Source organism: Balaenoptera ricei, chromosome 20 (assembly GCF_028023285.1).
Source record: "Balaenoptera ricei isolate mBalRic1 chromosome 20, mBalRic1.hap2, whole genome shotgun sequence".
Lineage (NCBI taxonomy): Eukaryota > Metazoa > Chordata > Mammalia > Artiodactyla > Balaenopteridae > Balaenoptera > Balaenoptera ricei.
Window position 1 is genome coordinate 58379478 of NC_082658.1, and position 21941 is coordinate 58401418.

The following is a 21941-nucleotide window of genomic DNA, read 5'->3' on the forward strand; positions in this document are numbered from 1 at the left end:
ATGAAAGAATAAGACATAAAAACCAAGTAAGGTATTTCCTACGAATAGATGAATAGTTCAGTATGAGGAAATCCGTTAACCCACCTCATCACATCACCAGACAATTGGCAGTGTGCTGACCAAGAAATGCTGCTTTCAGTTATTTGCTTAAAGAAATAAGACATGGACAAAGAGCTGTGTTCAAGGTTGTTTGGTGTACATTTATTGAACTTTTAAACAATCCAAATACACATTAATAGGCTAATAGGGGAATGTCTATATATATATATATATATATATATATATATATATAAATATACAATGGACTATTCTATAGAAAAGACTATTTTGAAATCATATAAAAGACTATTTCAAAACATGAAAATATATTCAAGACATGTTGTCCATTAAGTATTCAGGAAACAGATTAAAAGCAGTATATGCTTATTTACATAGGTGGAAACTACACCTTTATCTGTGTGTGTGTATGTACATATAGGTATGAACATTTAGGTTGTTTCTTTTGCTACTATAAAAATGCTACAATGAATAACCTTATGCATTTGTTATTTCGTACAAGTGTGAGGATCAAATCACCATATTTTTCTCCATTTTAAGCATTGTAATCTGATTCTCATTTGTGCAAAGTGAAAAATGCAAATGGTTATTCATTGCAATATTAAGTGTGCGTGTGTGTGTGTGTATGTAAACATACACATAGTAATGTATAGGGGGAGGGAAACAAAAGAAAATATAACAAAATGCCACAATGGTTATTTTAAGATGGCTTAATTTTTCACCTCTATACTTTAAATTTTTTCCTTAATGCCAGTATATGAAAAAAATCAAATATTAGCAAAATATTTGAAGTAAGGTTCAAACAAAAGGAAAAGCCCTGCACTTGTAAACAAAATATCTAAATTCAAGACATTTATCATGTTTGTAAACTCATCTGTAAACAAAATTATAAGAATTACTTCAAATGAGATATTTAAGGAGTTTTTTGCAGTGTCTGGAAATCGGTAGGTCAATAATATAAATTCAAATGAAAATCATTGCAAAGACTAGTTTAAAAAATGTATGTGAGGGACTTCCCTGGTGGCACAGTGGTTAAGCATCTGCCTGCCAATGCAGAGGACACGGGTTCGAGCCCGTCTAGGTCTCGTGTGGTCTAGGAAGATCCCACATGCCGCGGAGCAACTAAGCCTGTGCACCACAACTACTGAGCCTGTGCTCTAGAGCCCGCGAGCCACAACTACTGAGCCCATGTGCCACAACGACTGAAGCCCGCGCGCCTAGAGCCCGTGCTCTGCAACAAGAGAAGCCACCACAATGAGAAGCCCACACACTGCAACAAAGAGTAGCTCCCACTTGCCGCAACTAGAGAAAGCCTACGTGCAGCAATGAAGACACAATGCAGTCAAAAAATAAGATTAAATAAATAAATAAATAAATAAATAAATAAATAAATAAATGTGAAAGTGTTTAGCACAGAGCCTGGGCCATAGTTGGTTACCAGGGATTATTAAATGAACCTGAATCATCTCCCTTTCCTGGTGACACCTAGATTCTGAAAAGGAAGATTAGAAGTATTTCTAACTGCCACCATTTAACTTGGGTTCTCTCATTTCTTGCAACTGTTTATTTGATGCTGCCATATTGTTTAAAAACAAATAAACCAAAAAATAACAATAACAACAAAAAACAATGAAACTGGTTTTCTCCTTGCCTCTGGAGGACAAGCCGAACAAATCTATCCTTTATCTCCCTTCCTGGATTCTCTCTTCTTGCTTAAATCCAGATCCAGGGTAGAACTGATTCAGCATTTGGCAAATAGTTTTTCCCTGGATATAACTTAATATTCTGTTTTGAGAAGGAAGAATATCTTCATGTGAGAAATGCTGGCTTACCGCCCAAACCTATACCCCACTGGATAGAGTCCATGACTATTTAAAGACCCTGGTCTGAACCAAAGGAATGATATAAATGATTCCATTGGTATGGGAAATTTTGTCTAGTAGGAGCACACAGGATGATTTGTCTTGGAAATGGCCAGAGACTAGAACTAAGAGAAATATGAACAAAAAAATACATTGTGGGCCTGGATTTAGGATAAGGTCATAGGAAGAGGATTTGGGGATTCACTGGATGGATACGGAGGATGAAGGGAGGGAAATGGTGAATGAGGACTGAAGTTTCACTTTCCAAGCCCATGGAACGTCAGTACCATGGACAGAGTTTGAGCATCGGGAGAATAAAATGATGAGCTCACTTTGGGACATGATGGTTTGGGCTAAGAGCAGGAATTTCACAGGGATGACCATAAGCAGTTTAAAATCTAACCCTGCAGACCAGATGGATCTCAAGCTAGAGGTGTAGACTTGAGACCTATCAATTTGGGCAAGAAGGTGGAGCCTAAGTCTTCATGAAGACACCTGAGCCTTACGGAGCACTAGTATTTAGAGAATAAAAGAGAAAAAGGGATCTAGTGAAGGAGCTTAAGAATGAGTAGCCAGAAGGTATAATGCCAAAGGTAGGAAAGATGGTTTCATCCAGGAAATGGAAGCAGACCTAGACCTAAGAGGATGGCAGAGCTGTGACCCATGGTTTAAAACTAAAGCTAAGACCTCATGCCTCCTTTCCCATGCTTTAGTTGAAATTAGATGCATGCACCAACAAAAAACAAAAATACAATGTCAAATTGAATCCATAATACAATGTTGAATTGTGCTTTAGTGGTAAGCCAAACCATTCAGTTTTAGAAGCCCTTAGAATGCCTTGAACTCCTGGCTTTAGCAACTATGACTCTATTAATTTTGTGGCTTGTTCAATCAATGTGGACTTTTGCATTATTAATTAAAACCAATGCTTTTGAAATATCAGGCTGTGTTACTTATAGGCAGGACAGAGCCTAGAACCCAGGACTCTGGATCCCAGGCAGTGGGCAGTTCATGTCAGCTTGCCACATCTCAGGATGCACCCAGATACCTGTGTATAAAGACCTGGGACAAATCAAAGTCCCATAAAGTGTAAGCACCTTAAGTTACGGCATCCTCTTCCTGGCTAACCATACCTGAACACCCTCCTCCCAAAAAAAGGATCTATTTCCCCTGCCCAGTTCTCTGTCTCACATATGTGTATTTGCCAAATGTCCCCTAGTCTCCATCCTTCTCCTCCTCCACCCCAACAAAGCCTCTATTGCTGGTCAGCCAGATCCACAGATGTGGGTGGGTCATCATGGTGACAGAGGAAGCCCTAATGCAGAAGGAGAGACAAAAACAGCAGAGGAGGGACCTTGCCCTATTTCTAGGGTAGCCAAAGGTCTGAGCTTTTTAGAAGTGCTTCCTTTGACTCAGAGAAGCATAGTAGAAGTCAAGAGAGGTGCTTCTGTGTTGGAGAGGCCACGGAATTCCTGAACTCTTCTTTAAAAAAATTTTTTTCTGTGATTTTCAGGTGATCATCAGTATAACCATCCGATTTTAAGCAGCGCTACCCAGACCCCTACACATGGTGAGAGATGATTGAGAGCGTTCTGCATTCCATCCTCATTCCAAGTGGCTCCATCCTAACTACTGATGCCTATTATGGCATCAAACATGGTCACTGGCTCATTGAAGCTAAGGTGTAAGGAGCCAGGTACCCGCCCTCCTCCAGGGCCACAATGCCTCACTCTCACTTTTAGACAATTGTCCCCCTAGTGTCTGTCTCCGATATCAGAGTGATCTTCTGCCATGAAAGGGAAAGTGTAAGCCCCTTTCTTAACGCATTTCACTTGCAACCTTGATCACTTCTTGCAGCCATAAATTCCATGTGTCCACAGCAAGGAGTGAACACTCTCCTTTGCCCAAGGCTACTTGTGGTACCATTTAGGAATGACATGCGATGTGAAAAATTCTATTGATGCTCCCCAAACTAATTAAGATTTAATAAAACTCAAAACCCAACTGGATGACCTGAGCTTTAGCTTCCCAGCAGAGGAAGAACCTGAAAGTTGAAGAGCACAGGCATGGCAGCAAATTGCCAAAGGGTTACAAAACCATGTTTCCCTCTTAGGTTTCAACGTCCTCCCACCAGATCACAGCTTACCATTTGGAACTGCAGTGAACAACTATTTTTTGGTACATGCCCAAAACTTGATAGAACATGACAGCCACGTAAATTGTGAGCTATCATCATTCTTCTGTCTTTGCTGTGAAATAATGAAAACACCATTAAATTCTAGTGAGAGAGAAACTCAAAACAAAGATAAATTCTGCAGCTCACCTGGCAGAGAGACCTACCCCTCTCATGTCAGACTCTGCTCTATTTCTGCATTATAATTCGGAGAACAAAAGTGGACTATTTTGATATCCCCCTCCAGCTCCTAGTGGAAATATATGATGAAAGCAAAAGTTTAATAAGGTGTTTCAGGTTTCGGGGCCTACGAGAAATTAGAACTGGGAGAAATCAGAGAGATCAGTTAAAAGAAGCTGGTATCAGTGGTGATGTTGACAGTGGGGAGAGAAAGAAGGGTTCAGATATGAAACATTTTGTAGAAAGAATTGGGAAAACTTAGTTACTAACTGAATATGGCTGATGAGAGTCAATTATGAGTAAAATGCAAAGCCACGACCCATGAGAAGAATGGAGGGTCTTATTCACACCATCTAAGGAATCAGGAAAGCAGCCAGTGTACTGAGGATGGAGCTGTTGATGGTGAGCTTGGATCTGGACATCGAGAGCCGGATATGACCGTAGGATTTGCAAGAAAAACCACTCAACAGGCAGTTAGAAATGCAGACATGAAGTCTGGAGGGAGATGACAGCTGAAGGTGTAAGTTATGCTTTGGAAGCAGTAACAGAAGCCTTGGGAGTAGGGGCAATCTGTGCAAGAAGGCTGAAAGAGAAAAGCAGAAGGCAGAGCAGAAAGCCTGGGGGATGCCCATGGCGATGGAGCAGCGGCAGGGAGAGGAGCCAGAAAAGGCAAACGAGAATGCTCTGCTTGCTCAGTATCGTTCTGAAAGAGTAACTATGAGCTGGTTTTCCCCGGAAGAAGCCAACACAAGCGCAGCCCCTGAATACAAAAGGAGGAACCATTCTTCCCTCCTCTTCTTCCTGTCTTCTTTTTCTACCTGGTGCGAGGAGATGACGGTAGATGAGACCCGATCCCTGTCCTTGAACAGCTCGCAGCCTAGTGGAAGCAGGGTTTTCTCTGCCTTCCTCCCTTAGATGTTACACTTTTCCCAGGAGCTGGCAGAGCAGCTCTCAAGAGAAGAGGCAGCCTGTGTCTACTTGATTAGCAAATGAGCATTAATTGGATCCTTATTTTGGGCCAAGCACTATGAAGGCATCAGAACAATTGGAAAGCAAGACTTCTGTCGTCAAGGAGATTGCAATCTTTGGAGATCAGCAAGACCAACTCAAGTCAAATGATTAGAGACCACATAGACACTAAACTGGGTGGTATTGACCAGAAGAGCAATAGGGGCTTGAAGATCAGATATCACTCTCGGCTTTAAAGATGTGATGTTGTCATAGCGAAGAGTCTTGGGGGAAGGGAGAATCTGGATAGAGGAAGAATAAGGAAGGGCATTGCAATAGGAGAGAGAGCATGAGCAAGGGGGCAGGGGCAATCATGGTGGAGGGAAAAAGCAAGGAAGGGCTGGCTTTGGCTCAGTGGCAGGTTTTGGAGAACAGTGAGGGGTAATAGCCTCCAGAAATGTTGCAGTTGGAAGTGGGTGAGCTGAGTGATGCCCTCAGTGGGAGTATGACGCCAACAGGCAGAGGGAAGCTCGTTCTTCTCCAGCACGGCCAAAAGTGAGGAAACCAGAGCTAAGGGGCTGTGGCTGTTACCCAGCTCTGGGTAGCAGTGCTCCCGGCTTCCTACCCACTCCACTTCCTGGTATCTGTCCCGATCTGTGCCAGGGAGGCTCTTTCAGTACAGCATGTTCTGATCACTCAGGGATGTAGAGCATCCCCCACAGCCTCACATATGTACTGAGCTGGCGCAAACACCAGCTCATTGGCTGAGCTCCCCTGGCTCCACCCCCAGTGTTGGGGGTACCAGTGAAGGCAGGAAGGGATACAGAAGCCAGGAGTTCCCTGTACTGAGGCTGCCCTTGGACCAAGCCTAGGGGTCCTTCTCTTTGTCCCACGGTTCACAGCACCCTCTTTGCCAAGAGGCATAGGGAGACACAGACCACTGATACATCTGTCCAAAGTTAGAGCCTGCCCTTTCTTGGATGTCCCAACCCAAGAGGATGGAGGGATGATGCAAGAGCCACCCAGCTGCCTCATTTCTGGGAATGGTACCACTGTTTTCCCAGCAATACCTGTTAACTTCTGGCTGTGCTTCAAGTCGGTCAAGCACCAAGGCATGCTTGTCTTCCTGCCTTGGATCTCTATTCCTTTTTGTCCCCCATCTTCATGGCCACTCAGCACCCATACCTGCATCTCCTCTTCCCCCAACTCCTGTGTTATTCCTAATCTGGCCCCCAGAGCCCAGCCCAACTCATTCACCTCGTTAGTCATTCACCTCACTTCTCTTTGTTCTTTCCTTCCATGTCTTCCCCGCTTCTTTTCCCCAGGTCTGGCACTGAACAACTCTCCCTTCTATCTCTTAGACTTTGTAATCTCGAGGGATGGAGGGAGAAAAACAGAATGATGTACTAGGCATTTTGCCCACGTTCTTTCCTCCAGCAGCTCAGAGATGGCTAAGGGGGCTTCAGAGGAAGGAGCAGGAACAAGAGGAAATGGCTTTGTAGCTCACAGTGGCTTGTCAGTTGCAGGGCTTGGAGAAGCCAAAGGTGGAAGGGGTGGTGTGAGAGGTGCAATGACCTCGCGGACAGTGTGGGTTGTAGTCTCGGTGGAGCTGGGTCCTGGACCCAGTCCTATGGGTATGCAGACAAGATGGGTCACTCTACCTCCTTCAAACTCAGATTTTTTCTGAGCCTGAGAGCTAGTCTGCCTAATGCTATTGGGGAAAGGCTAGAACCTTCACACCAAAATAGATGATTTTATGACACCCCCCACTCAGCTCCATCGGGCTTACATTTTCATCAGACAGCCCAGTGATATACCGGCAGAAAGAGTTTGTCATTCAAGGAAGGGTAACCTGCCATCATGGCCAGTGCAGCCAAAAGCACCTGCCCCCCAGCCTGTTGGCAACTGAAGCTGAGCACTGAGGGAGGCTGAGTCACCAGCATCACCTGTGTCCTAGCACAGGGAGCCAGGAAAGCAGGACAGGGATGAGAGATGGAACCTGAATGCTTCCTTCCTGCCTGCCCCCCAGCCTTTGTCCCCACTAATGCCATGACCCCTCCCTTCTTTTGCAGAGAAGCCTCGGATGAACAACATCCTGACATCGGCCACCGAGCCCTATGACCTCTCCTTCTCCCGCTCCTTCCAAAACTTGGCCCACCTGCCCCCATCCTACGAGTCCGCAGTGAAGACCCATCCCAGCAAGTACTCATCCCTGAAGAGGCTAAGTAAGTGGGGTTTTCCTGGGGTTGGGCTCTGTCTCTGGGGCCTCCACAACATCTTCCTGTGTCTCACTCTCTTGCCGTGCGCCTGAGGGCATGGGAGGGGGGGCCCAAGAACAAAGAGCAAGGTGTAGCACGGTAGAAGAGAACAGACAAGTCCCTTGTTTTTGTTCTTTAGAGCGTGACTCCATCTTCTCCCTCAGTAGAATGGAGGCCATGGGATCCTCAGAGCCACATTCCCATGGGAAGCAGTGCTTCAACTCATGTACCAGGTTAACTACAAGAGAAAACCTTTCCCCAGCCTCAGCCCACACCTGCCTTCTTCAAACCCTGGGCCTTCCTTGCTCTCTATCTGTCTTGGAGTAAAGGCTCTCAATGCCAGAGCTTTCTCTGAGACTCTTCCCAGAGACCGGCTGTGGAAGGGCCCATAAACCAGCTCCCTCCCTAACCCCATTAACACTGCCTTGGGAACCTGAGACTCCCCATTCCACGCACACACCCCATTTCATGAGTTGAGCCCAGTACATCCCATGGTCCCAGCTCTGCCATTTGAGTCTGGGGAGCTCTAGGGATTGATGGGTTTCAGATATTACAATGTCAAGAAGGTACATGGCAGGAGAGGTCTTCTCTTCCAGCTTTCCAACCCCTGGACCTTCTGCCTCCATTTCCCGATGAGTCTATTTCGATGACCACCCAGCTACAGGGCCGAGCCTGTGCTTGACAGTACAGGGGAACCTATTGTGATAGAAGTTCAGCCCATGAGTCCATATCAGCCACCGCCAAGGTGGAACAGTGAGTTTCTATGGCTAAAAATGGGAATCCCACATTCTGCAGAGATCTGGAAGGCTGCCTGTAGGAAGCCTCATTCCTGAAATGTGGGGCAAAGAAGGCTTGTGCATGTCCTGGGTGAGTTCAAGGGTGAGCCTGGGGGGCCTCGTGGATGGAGAGATGGACGGAGCATCTGAACGAGGTGCACACATGGGATTGTCCGGGCCTGCTCGTGCTGTGGGCACAGGCGAAGCACGTGTAGACTTGATTCTGTGCTTGTGCGGGGGCTGGATGCCCATGTGTTGGCTTCCTAGGCATAGGCTGTTACTCCAGAGAAGGTGTTACTATGTTTCTAAGTTACCAGTAAGGATTTTCACAAGCGCCTCCTGGATGGAGCATTCTGCTTTATTCTAGCAGGAGTCTGGTTCTGCAGCCCAACTTCCTTGGAGAGAGGTTCTGAGCCTCATCAGAAAGCTGCCGGCTGCTCCTTGGGTGTTTCAGCGAGACCCAGGGAGCTGTTCTGTTTCGGGACCATGGTGTGGCAGGAGCAGCACCGGAGCAGGAGTTCAGGGTCATGGGCTTGCCATCTATTCGGCCATGAACTCCCTGGAGACCTCGAGGGAGTCCATTAACCCCGGATACTCAAGGTGGTCCAGGGACGAGGGGCATCAGAGTTGCCTGGGAGCTCCTTAGAGATGCGGACTCTCAGACCCACCCCAGAGCTAGGTCAGAATCAGACTCTGCATTTAACAAGACCCCTGGGGTCTGGAGGAGCACAGCCTCTACCTGTCTGGGCTGCAGGATCCTAGTTGCATCCTGGCTGCACTGTCACAGTGTCGCCCCAGCTCACTCCTCTCTCTCTCTCTTTCTTTCTCGCACTGTCTCTCTAACCCTACAGCTGACAGGGAGGCAGACGAGTATTACATGAGAAGGCGGCACCTGCCCGACCTGGCCGCCCGTGGCACCCTCCCCCTCAACGTCATCCAGATGTCCCAACAGAAGCCGCTGCCGCGAGAGCGACCCCGCCGGCCCCTCCGGGCCATGTCGCAGGACAGGGTCCTGTCCCTGGAGCGGAGCCTGCCGGATGAGTTCTGCATGCCCTACGACCGCATCCTGTCGGACGAGCAGCTGCTCTCCACGGAGCGCCTGCACTCCCAGGACCCGCTGCTGTCCCCGGAGCGGACGGCCTTCCCCGAGCAGTCCCTGTCGCGGGCCATCTCGCACACGGATGTCTTTGTGTCCACGCCCGTGCTGGACCGCTACCGCATGACCAAGATGCACTCCCATCCCAGTGCGTCCAGTAACTCCTGCGCCACCCTGGGCCACAGCCAGACGGCGGCCAGGCGCCAGGCCTTTGCCTCACGCAGACACAACACCGTGGAACAGCTCCACTACATCCCAGGCCACCACACCTGCTACACAGCCAGCAAGACAGAAGTGACCGTGTGACCGGCGGGGCAGGCAGGCCAGGGGTCGAGAGGGGCCTGGAGCAGAGCTTCCGGCTCTGGATGGCTCCCTTCCCTCAACCCCTCTGTAGGAGCTGGGGGTGCACCGCCTTTGCCCGGAAAGCCATATTCCTGGGACACGGCCGGTGGCCTGGCACAGCTCACTCGGACCTGGGATCTAGAGCGATCACCCTCACTCTTCCAGAAGAAGGGAAGGGGAGGGAGGAGTGGGGCTAGGCCCCAGTCCCGCCCCCCTCCCCCCACTGTCACCAACTCCCTTTCAGTCCCACATCCCCTCTCCCCGTGCTGGAGACCCTGGCCTGACCCTGGCCCGAAGCTGCCTGGGTTTGAATTGGCCAGTGGGTGCAGTCAACGGGCTGACCCTGACCGAATAGGCTACTCGGTCTCATTCATTTACTTAAAACCGCATCACAGAAATCTTCTAGTGCCTAAAAACTGCCTGCTCGCTCTCTCAGAGCCAGGGAGCTGCTGTGTCCATAAGCACAATAATGATTCTCTTCTGCCTGCTGGAACTCTCTGGTCCCCACTGGGTGGCCCTTCCTCCGCCGACGCCCTGGGGCCCTGTGCCCCTCCCCTAAGCCCCGGGACAGCGAGGGGTCCCCTTCCTTCAGCTGCCTCTCCAGGGGTGGGAACCCCGCCCCATTCCAGCTGGCTGCCCCGCCCACAAGGCTCTGCCCCTCCCCCAGCCTTAGATTCCACCCCTGGGTTCGCTGGGGCTTTGCTCTAGTCCTTCCAGAAGAGAGCAGGGACGGGGTGCAGGGACTTCTGGGGTGCCCTCCCCAGCAACCTGGTGATCTCCACACTTCCTCCAGGCCTCTAGGTCTGAACTGTGACCTGCCAATCTGGCCTGCCTTCCCCTCCCCTGCTCTTCTCCCAAGAGGCGTCTGCCCCTGGCCAGAGAGCGGAGGTGGGGAGGCCACTGTGACGCCCTGGGCCTCAGGGGCTCGCCATTCCCATCGCCCAGGGCTCCCACCACGCACGTCAGGCAGGACAGAGGCTCTGGCTTCTATAGAGGGGCAGCTCAGCCCCAGCCAAGGAGGACCCCAGGTGGCTGTCCTGCGCCTTGCCTGCTCCCCTCTCCCCATCACTGCCCCCCTGCTTGGCCCCTTCTCTGTTTAGAACTTGCTCTCTCTGCCTGTTTCCCCACCCCTCCCCCACCTCCCATTCTCCTGCAGCTCCATGACTCTCTCCCGGCTGCTGCTTCTACAGACCAGTGCCTCCTTTGGATCAAAGGGACAGAGACCCATTAGCAGACGCAAATAATGGTACTCCAGGCTATTGGTCTGGGAGTTAACTGGGTAGCTCCCCAGTCGCTCCCCTGAAGGGGGCATTGGGCGCCAGGCAGATCCATGCCCTCAGCTCTACTGGGGGGCTGCCCCCGCCAGCCCATCCCTTCTCTGCCTCCAGCCTGGGGGGTGGGCAGGATATGACAGCCACCTGGAGAGCAGACAGTGAACAAAGCAGCATCCACTCCCTGGAGACTAGAGCCTGGGGTGGGGGAGAGAAGGGGCTCCCCCATTCTCAGAGCCAGGGTACCTCCCTGGGCTGGAGCTGGGGGAATCGGCTTCAGACTATTGGGTGAAGGTATGATACTAAAAATGTGACTGCCGTCACAGTCAGACTCCAAAAGCAAAGACCTTAAACTGGGATTTTAGATCCTCAGTTCCACATACAATATGTATGGCCCTTTAAAAAGGGGGGCGGGGCAGGGAGACCTCCCCAGTGTCAGCCCTGGGAATTTTTAATCTAATCCACAGAGAAATCAATTGACTGATTCCTCTTACTTATTCAAGAATTCCAAAGCTCTTGTTCCCCCCCTCCCCTCAAGGCTCACTATCACATGAATCAGGAGGGGATTGAGCTGGGGGTGAGGGACACAGCCCTGAAGTCCCCAATGGGGCAGTGTCACTGGGTCTGTGAGGCTGTGAGGACAGGGATAAGTCTGCTTTCCTTCCTTACAAACACATAAACCTTCTCAAGGGCTGGTCCCTAAGGGTTTATGAGACTCTTTGGTCCAGAAGGTGAGGCTAAGAGGGTTGGGCTGGAGGCAATCAACTGTTCCTGGAAACGAACGTGTGTCTGTCACAGCTGGTCCCCTCTGCCCACTGCTCTCTAATCCAGCCCTTCAAGTCCCCTTGAAGGCTGCCTGCTGGGGCAGAGGGGAAAGGACGTGAGTGGGTGAGAATCCCCTCCCCGGGTGTCTGCACACACATATATCTGAACCAGAAACCCGATTTCATTCTGTGTCTGAAGCATCATCTCAGCACCAAGTCCTCCAGCCCTCAGGACGATGCTCCTCCCAGCCCTGTGTGTCTGTCTCAGGGGTTGTTTGATAGATTGATTCCAAAACATTTCTCATCCCAGCATTCCTGCTGCCCAGTTTAAAACCTCTGGTATCACTCGGATCAAAAAATTCTACCTGAACCATTACTTCTTTTAAATGATTCTTCTGCTTCACCCTTGGGCTTGGAAGGAGTGAGGGAGGGAAGGAAGGAAGGAAATAAGAGAAAGAAGTCTACAAACTTGCTCCAGTTCAGTCCCTCATTTCAAAATCCACACAATGATGTCTTAACTGGGACACAGCAGTATCTCATTTATCGGTTGTGCCATCCATGTTTGCAGAATAAGCAAAGCCAAGTTACCGGACAAGTTCTTGTAGCAGGTTAAGAGAGGGTTCCGGGGCTGGAACCCAGATGTCCTGACTTCCAGCCTCACCAGGCTGGTGGCCACTACCACACTTGGAAGGGCTGGCCCTTCCCCGACAATGGAAGCCCGCCTCCCCCAGCAAGGGAAGCCCAAAGCCGAAAGTTACCCCCTGCTTGCCCGGCTCTCTGTGTGAGTTTCCATTGCTCTGTTGGGAATGCACTGCGGTCTGCATGGGTTCTCTCCTGCCCTGAAGGTTCTTGCTGATCTGCTTGGCCTTTGATGACAGCAAAGCTCTCACAATCTGTCATGTCCTTCCACCTTTCCTGCCTCACTTCCACCAGTGAACTCCTGGCTCTGTGAGCTCATAAGTCACAAAGGCTTTCCCATGAATTCCTTTAACCCCCTAAATGGGCTTCTGCCCTCAGGGCTCCCCAGTGTCTTGGGTGATGGGTCTGCCTTCTAGAAAGTTCCAACCCTGCTCTTAATTCAAACGTCTTCTCCCCTCTTTCCACTCTCCCACCTGGAAACTCACCTCAGTCTTCTATGCCCATTCAGCCTTTCCTCCCTCTCATCTCCCCCGCCTTGCCCTTTTCTTCCATTTACCTCTCTCCATCCATACTTTCTTTTCCCTGGTCCTGCTGTACTTTCTGGTTCTAAAATGAGAGCTCTCAATGAAAACAGTCCCAGAATGAGACATTCTTCAGGTCTCTGTTGGCCTCATTGGTTTATTCTTCACCACCTGCCCCTACGAGATAAAGGATGGGAGCTGCTCTGTCAGAGGCCTCATGGGTCAAAGATCAGCTTTGGTTCCTACAGCTGGCATGTCCCTGAAGCGTCTGCCCCAGCCTATTGCTAGCCCAGAGGCTCCTGCTCTGGCCAAAGATTCATATCCTTTTTGAGGGCTCTTGGCCACTGTTCCATCTCACTTGTGCCTGTCCTGCTTATGTGTGTCACAGATCCCTCTTTGTCCCCAAAGACTGGAGAGCCTCATGACTCTCCAAGCATGGGGAAATATCCGTTCCAATAACCCTGCTACCAAACAATCCATTTTCTTCAGAGATATCTTGTCTGCCACCAGCCTTCTGGCCTCAAGATTCCATTCACAGGCAACTGTGGACCTGACCCAAGGTAATCTGCAAGGGTTGCCAATGACCTGGGTCCTAGGAAGCACCTGCTCTGTTCCCCCCACATACCTTCCTCCACCATCCTCCCCAAACCTGGGAAACTTGGCTCTGGAGTATTTTCAAGGAAGCTCGTTGTGTTTCAATGAAGTGTTTTTCAGGGTTCCTATTTATATATATATATATAAATGCAGCATTTTAGTGACAGATTCGATATGAAAGCTATGTCTTCCTAGGCTCTATATTTGATTTCAGAAGGCAGCGTACTACAGGAGGAAAAAAGCACAGGGCTGAGGCTCTTGGAGACGTGGCTTCGGCCCTGGCTTTGTCTCCGTCTTGCCATGTGACCAAGGACGAGCCATGTCCTCGCTCGGCGCCTCCGTTTCCCATCTGTAAAGTGAGGGGCTTTGAGCAAAGGAGTTCTGAAGTTTCATCCCGCTCTTACATGTAGGGCTCCCATTCCCCACTGGCAGCCGCTCCTCTCTGCGTTCCTCCCCTCCTCAACTGGGCTGCACGCATCCGATTCCACCCGCCCCATGGCGGCGTCCTCAGATGCCCTAGGCAGCCACCAGACTCCTCTCCAGAACCTGGGGTGGGCCCTGTGGTCGCAGCCACCCAGGGGTGCTCTCCTGTCTGATGGTGTAAGAGCCTACCCATTCAGTGGGTTACCAACCGTGTGTCATGGATTCCCCCCCCATCTAGACACACCTAAGTCATCTTAGGTGTCTGTGTCGTTGGGGAATTCTGAAGTTTTCATTTTGATGCGGTCCTTAAAGCTGGAGGGAGGTGGTTCTGATTTCAGAGAGGGGACAGGCTAGAGGAGAAAGGTCCAGAGGTTGGCCCACAATGGCATGAAGTTTGTATCTGAGGGCAGCTTGGAAACGTATTCCAAGCCACAGAGGGGAATACACAGCAGAGCCCCTGTGGGGCAGTGGATGTTATATCCCCCTCCAGAACCTGTGTCCTGAAGACCGAGTCCAGACACTGGGCTCCGTTCACCTGGAGGAGGAGGAGACATCCCCCATGGGCTGCTAAGAGGTGGGCACCCACCCCATCCCAGTACCTTTCTAGCCCCTCCTTGTGACCCTGTCATCCTCCCGGTGAAAGCTTGTGAAGAAGCAAGAATTGAGAGTCCAAGTCAGTATCATTGAACCCATCTTGTAAATCGACAAACACATCAACCATCCATCAGTCAGAGAAATGACGTCATATGTTTTCTTAACACCCTCCCTCCTGAGGGAGAGGAAGACCCCTGCTCAACTTTGCTGTCCACTCCTGCTGTGACCCTTGAATGCCACTGCCTGGGAGGACTCATTCATTTGCTTCGTAGTGGCAATATTCCTCTAGTTCTATAACTCAACTAGACATTTTGTAGTAAAGAATTCTTGAAATTCTCTAATTAAAAAAAAGCAATTCTTACTGTAATGTTTTTAGTTTGGGGACACAATTTCCTAAGGGGAGATTAATGAACATTTTTACGCATTAGCCCAATTTATGGATTCCATGTTTATTACATATGGTAGTACTGATGAGAAGTACCTTTCTATCTGTACCTTTGCACAGTTTCTTCATTCCTCATAAGTAAGCTTCACGATGAGCAGTGCTCCCGTAACTGCTGCTTCTGTACAAATCTCATCGTTCTACTTACCTGTCAAAGCACATTCTGTATGTACTGTAAACAGATATCACTTTAGTAAGATTTAGTCTTAAGGATTTTTCCACTTTTGTCAGTAACAGATATTTATGGATTAAAAAAATAATAAAGCCGTTTCAACATAACCTATGTCTCTTAAAATAGCCACATGCTTGCTTCTACGAACACAGAGCCAAAACTAAAGGTAACTAAAAATCACAAAATGATGTAGCAGATCACTGGAGGTGGGAGCAGAGACAGACATTGACTGCAAATGGGAATGAGGAAGATTTTAGGGTGATGGAAGCATTGTAAAACTGGATTATGGTGATGCCCACAATGGCATAAATTTACTAAAAATCATCAAATTGTATATTACAATGGGTGAATTGTATGATATGCAAGTTAGATTTTAATAATGCTTTAAAAATGGTGAACAGAAGGAATGTAGGAAGGTAGGCTTAGAACAAGTGCCAATGGATAAGGTGTACCAACTCAAAGCAGAATCAGAAGTTACAACCTTGTATCCATATTCATCTACTCCAGCATTATTATTCTTGGACATTAGGCCTTAGTTTGGTTTTAGAGTTAGTGCTTGCAGTTGCCATGGGTGACCAGAGTACAGGTGGTTAAATAGCCATGACATTTTAACCAGAGAATGAGGTTGTGCCATGAAAATTGATTTAGATTTGGAGTCTTGCTCAAGACCTTTTTCTCTGGACTTGTTTTTTTTATATTATTTCCTTTGGCCCATATTCACTTTTGCTGCTAAGGTCATCTGTTGGTCTGTGTTTCTGAATTTTCCCCATAACCTAGATACTGGTGGGCTCTGCTTCAGCAAACAAAGTATTGCCAAACAGGACATGGCCTTCTGCCAGCTTCAGCACCTCTATAGTTCCTAGAATCCACAGTCAGTTATACTCTCTTACCAACTGCCCAGCTCCTTTGTAATTAAAACCCTTCTCCTTGGCTGAGTTGAGCTTATATTCAAAAATCTTTTTATTATCTCTTACCAATGGCATTCTTTACCTAGGACAAAGTTATAAACCTGTTTACTATTCTAATACATAGTAACACATTACCACACATATCCTGAAACCTGTTTTGCTCACTACAACAATCATTATTACAGTGGATTACCCCTAAGTCGTGGTGTCGCTAATCCATGATGACACACAGCAAGCACACACACATTACAAGTATAGCAAAGCTTCATTAATCTATATTCATTATTGGAAGGAAACCCAAAGGAAGACAAAATTCTGAGTTGGCAAAAAAAATTATTTTTAGAGAAGTGCAATTTAATTACAATGCTTACACATACACAGAATGGCTAGATTATACTAGCAATATGTTTCCTCATAGAAAATCACAGGAGACCTTCCTTACCGAACAGGTAAGACTAATGTGTAACTGATATAAAAATGGTCAAGAGGTTTGAGTCAAGGAATTCTGAACATGCTTAACATGGTTCTTAAATTGGCTAAACATCCACTTTTTAAAAAAATTTATTGAAGTACAGCTGATTTACAATGTTGTGTTAATTTCTGCTGTACAGCAAAGTGATTCAGTTATACATATATATACATTCTTTTTCATATTCTTTTCCATTATGGTTTATCACAGGATATTGAATATAGTTCCCTGTGCTCTACAGTAGGGCCTTGTTGTTTATCCATCCTATATATGATAGTTTGCATCTGCTAATCCCAAACTCCCAGTTCTTCCCTCCCCCACCCCTCCTCTCCCTTGGCAACCATACATCTGTTGTCTATAAACATCCACTTTTAAATATCATTAACTCTACTAATTTGTTCAAATTTTCCTCTTTGATTCTCAAAGTTAAACCTCAATTTGGCCCCTGTCACAGTTGTCACTAATTCCAAATTGGTGAGATCTATAAAAATGAGGTCTTAATATACCATCATTAATAAGCCAAGGCCAGAGAAAACTCATGTTGGAAGCATTGAGATGCCAGGGGTCTTGGACAGCCTTTCACTTTCCATGTCACTTTGGACACTGAACTTTCTCCTCTCTGGCTGAGCATGAAGGAAGTACAAAACCTCTAGGGAGGAGTAAGAAAGATTTTCCTTCAAGATTCTAAGAAGAAAACCAAGGACACTCACTCTTGGCGCTGCAAATGTGTCAGGAGTGGGAAAATCAGAAAGAGCAGAGGTTCAAAGGAATGCTTGGAAAGTTCCAGAATGAGTGAATCAGTAACTTTTATACCAGGGATGTGTTGGCCAATGTCATCCCTGGGCCTCTGTGTCCTCATCTGTAAAGGCTGGGCTATTAGACAAATAAAACAAAATGAAACAAAACCCATGTCTGATATATTTTATCACTGAATTATCACAACACAATACTCAAATTTTATCTGGGCTTCTAGGTAGCTGAATGAACTTGCGAATAACCCATCCTGCTTGGCCTTGCCCATCTCAACTTTCCCATCCCATGAGAATAGGATGCAGTCAAAGACTACTGGACCGGGTATCAGAAGATCTTGTTCATTGCACTGGCTCTGCCAGCATTTTGCTGTGTGACCTTGAAAGACATATTTCTCCTCTTCAAATTTCAATTTTCTCATTTAAAACAAAAACACTGGGCCAGGGACTTCCCTGGCGGTCCAGTGGTTGGGACTTCACCTTCCAGTGCTGGGGGTGCAGGTTCGATCCCTGGTAGGGGAGCTGGGATCCCACATGCCTCGTGGCCAAAAAACCAAAACATAGAACAGAAGCGATATTGTAACAAATTCAATAAAGACTTTTAAAATGGTCCACATCAAAAAAAAAAAAAAAAAAAAAGTGGGCCAGACCCCTCTAAATCTCTAAAATCCTTCCCATCTTTTTCAGCCTGCTTCTGTGATTTTGTCAAGACTTTGCAGGGAGCGGGTAAGCTCAGCTAGTACTAGTCCTGGAAGAAGGGTAGAGTGGGAGGGCAGAATGATGGGAAGGCAGGAGAAAACCCTTGGCAGGAGCCATCGCTTATCAGATAGCATTTTCCCAGTGACAAGCATGGCTACCCTGTGTCAACAAGAGATGGCTACGGAGGAAGGAAAGGTATTAAGCTAGAGGAAGAATGAGGTCCTTAGAAAGCTGCCTCTTATGTTAACTTAACGTTTTGGGATTTCCCAAGATCAACAACTTGTCTGTTAAAAAAAAAACCCAAAGAATGCATTTCCACAGAAAGTTATCAACCGTTCATTATTTTTCTGTGTTTGCCCATAGATATAGAGCTCAGATGTGTGTTTCAGGACCAGGCCTCTCTCCACGAAGAGAAGAGAAGTTGCTTTGCCTCCAGCTTCAATCTTAACCCCAAGTCCAAGTTCTGGAGACATGTATCAAGTGTAGAATACTGGGACCATTGCCGTCATTCCCAATTGTGTGTACCCTAATAATTCTTTCTTGGACCATTTATAAGAGCTACTCCTACTGATTCACCAGGGCAACCATGGAGAAGGCCTCTCCTGCTACCTAAAGGATATTCGTTCATACATCGGTCTTCATTTCAGACTTGGAGAAAACAAGACACTGTCGTCTAACCCAGTGTGCCCACAAAGCAGCAACATCAGTATCCCTGGGAGCTGATTGCAATGCACGTTGCCAGTCCTATCCTAGACTTACTGAATCAGAATCTCTACGGGTGAGCCCCCAGAATTTGCCTTTCCACCAGATCCCTAGGTGACGCTATGCACACTAAAGTTTGAGAAGTACATCCTCCTGCATTTTTTTTTTCAGTTTTGAAATACTATAATCCTATGATAATAAAGATTTGGAATTTGGGGGATCAGAGCAGCCTTGATCTATGTAGCCAAACAATTTCAGGCAACCAGCTTCAGTGAAGAGGTTAGAACAAAAATGAATTTACACAAGGATTTACTGTATAGCACAGAGAACTATATTCAGTATCTTGTAATAACCTATAATGGAAAAGAATCTGAAAAAATATATATATATATAACTGAATCATTTTGCTGTACACCTGAAACTAACACAATATTGCAAATTAACTCTACTTCAGTTTTTTTAAAAATGCGTTTACAGAGGATTAAGTATTTGGGAAATGAGAAAGCTGAGGCAGGGTGTATAAACCATCTGCAGGAAAGTTTAATAGAAGAGAAGGTATGTGAATATTGGAAGACTGGATGAGAATTTTTAAAGATTGCACAAACCTGAGCACGTTAACATTTGAAGAGAAAGGACAATCAGGTAAGGACGGGTACCCAGAACCAGATCCATTCCCTCGGGTGTAGGAGGGGCACAGGAGGAGGAAGAGCAGCTCCTAGGAAACTTCTAGGGAAAGCAAGATGGCGGCCACTGTGAAATAAAGGGAAAGGGCTGCTCGGGGAGGTTTCCCTGGAGGGTCCCAGTCTCTTGGTGATGGATGATGCAGAGTCATCGAATCAGGCAGGATAGGCTGGATTCTGCTATGGTGATAAACAACTCTCAAATCTCCTTAAAACATCAAGGGGTTATTTTTCACTCCCACTCTGCTGGGGCTTCTGTTGCCCTTCCCCATCCTTACTCAAGGGCACAGAGGTAGCTAGAGCCCCCACTATCTGTCACGTTGCCTGCCACCATGGCAGAGGAAAAAGAGAGCTCTGGAGGGTCTGGCCAGGACGATTAAATGGCAGCCAGATGCGACACATATCACATCCGCCCTAATCTTCTTGGCCAGACCTGGTTACACAGTCCCACCCCACCACAGGGGAGCCAGGACCTGTGATTCTATGATGTTCCAGCTAGAGGAGAAGCAGGAACTATCCAGTGAGTAGAATCAATCACAACCACAGGTGCCATTCTGTGCTGAGAGCTAAAGACTGGGAACTTACAGAGGCAAATGGTCCCTCCTCTACCACTGTAGCAAAACCATCAAAATAGTCTCATGTTTTAAAACTTTTCTGCAGCAGATTTATTCTATGTAAAGCCAGTGGTATGTCCATATCCACTTCAAATTGGTTAGTAGATGTCTTAATTAGGAGTCATTTGGTTACAAGAAACAAAAACGTACTGAAATTAGTTGAGGCAAAAGATGAGAATACTATTTATAATAATAACAATATTTAATTTAATAATGATTATTTATTAAATTAAATTAAAATAAATGTAAAAATTATGATCATTATCATTGTTAGATATAAAAGCTTCTCACAGGCTCTAAGTCCTGAATGTATAACCGGGCCTCTTCAAAGCTAAGAAGTTGAAAGTCATCCAAAACCCTGGCAACACTCTCTCCCTGTCTCACGTCCTTCTCTCTGAAAATATCCATTCCTCTGGTATGTGTTTCCTTTCACACATGGTTGAACCTGACTAAGATGACACCTTCAGCAATTGTGTCTGCATAATCTCCCAGGTCTATCCCCTGTGGCTAGCTGACACAGTCTCTCTGTGCCTCAATTCCAAAAGTCCTGGGAGAAAATCCGAAAACCTCTATAAATGACTCTCCTTGTATATCGGTTATCTACTGCTGAGTGATAAAGCTCCCCAAATTTAACAGCACAAACAACAAGTATTTACTGTTGTAATCACTCATGATTCTGGGGGTTGTCTGGGCTCAGTGACACACAATGCTCACTAAGCGTCCCTTACGTGATTGCTGTCAGGTGGTGGCTGGGACTGGAGTCATCTCCAAGGTTTCCTCACTCACACATCTGGCTGTTAATGCTAGTTGTTGGTCGGGACCTCAACAGGGGCTACCCACTGGAACCCTTAGGTGCATCCCCTCCACGTGGCCTGGGTTTCCTTACCACATGGCAGCTGGGTTCCCAGAGCAAGTATCTGGAGATAGGAAGAGAGAGAGGGAGTGGGCAAAGGGGAGATGTGGAGTGAGCGAGCCAGGTAAAAGCTATATCATCACCTCATGTGATGTAGCCTCAGAAGTCACATAGTCCACACTCTGAGTCACCAAGTTCTGCCCAGGTTCAAGGGGAGGGGACACAGACTCCACTGTCTGAAGAGAGTGTAGCAAGGTTTCATTGTAAGAAAAGCATGTTGATGGAAGAGACTGCTATGACCATCCTTGGAAAATACAATCTGCCACACTTTGGGCCAAGGGTCTATCCCTGGTCCCATTGCTGCGGTCAGGGAACCTTGGATCACATACTCCAAAATGGCTGCAATCATCCTCCCCTGGAGCTGCAGGCAGTTTTCTGAAAATGAAGCGTAGGATGAGCTCACGCACTGAGCAACCTCTTTACAGTGGGACATCCCTGAAGTACTGAGAAAGCATCCCATGAACACAGCATCTACTCTTTAATTCCAACCTCAGGACTCCAGAGAAGACAGTGAACAGGACATGGGAACAGTGGATTCTGTGAAATCCCATTAAAATATTTCCCGACAACAGGGTGATGATTTTAAACTGATGGGTTTTTCCCCCTTTCCTTCTACCCCTACTCTTTCCGCCACCAGTCCAAACAATAATATTAACCCTCCATCTCTCTGCTCTTAGGGAAAAGGTTGAGACCAGAGGAAGAAGTCTTTGTTCAACCTTGGCTTTTAAAATTGACTTTTGTCAAGCTCACAGGAGCAAAACTTGTTACGTAATTGCAAGAGCCACAGAGTGGAAAGAGAAATTGTTTCCTATGATATTGAAAGCTGACCTTTAAGTATCAATGAGCCCAGCTTGATAAGAAAACAGAGTAAATTGCATATAGACCGTGATGGAAGAGCCCTTCCCTGCTGTACAGGACAGAGAGAAATGCCTTCCTTCATCAAGAGAAGAAATTCAGGGAGAATCAGAGAAGAGAGCAAGAGAGAAAGACACATGTATCTCTGATCATCACCATGGGGTGGGCTCGTAGGGATGGGGGATGGGGGGACAACAGAATCCTCCCAACAGATTGGAGGATCTGAAGGCAGAATGGATT

The 21941-nt window shown here is 47.1% G+C and overlaps 1 protein-coding gene across 1 annotated transcript in view; it reads left to right on the plus strand.

Moving 5' to 3' along the window:
- Nucleotides 1–12152, plus strand: part of SHISA6 (shisa family member 6) — a 263604-nt gene extending 251452 nt beyond the window's left edge. Inside the window, exons 4-5 of the mRNA XM_059908067.1 lie at nucleotides 7293–7445; nucleotides 9106–12152. Coding sequence (XP_059764050.1) covers nucleotides 7293–7445; nucleotides 9106–9656 — 704 coding nt within the window. The 3' untranslated portion in view covers nucleotides 9657–12152. The remainder of the gene's footprint in view (nucleotides 1–7292; nucleotides 7446–9105) is intronic.
- The last annotated feature ends 9789 nt before the right edge of the window (nucleotides 12153–21941 follow it).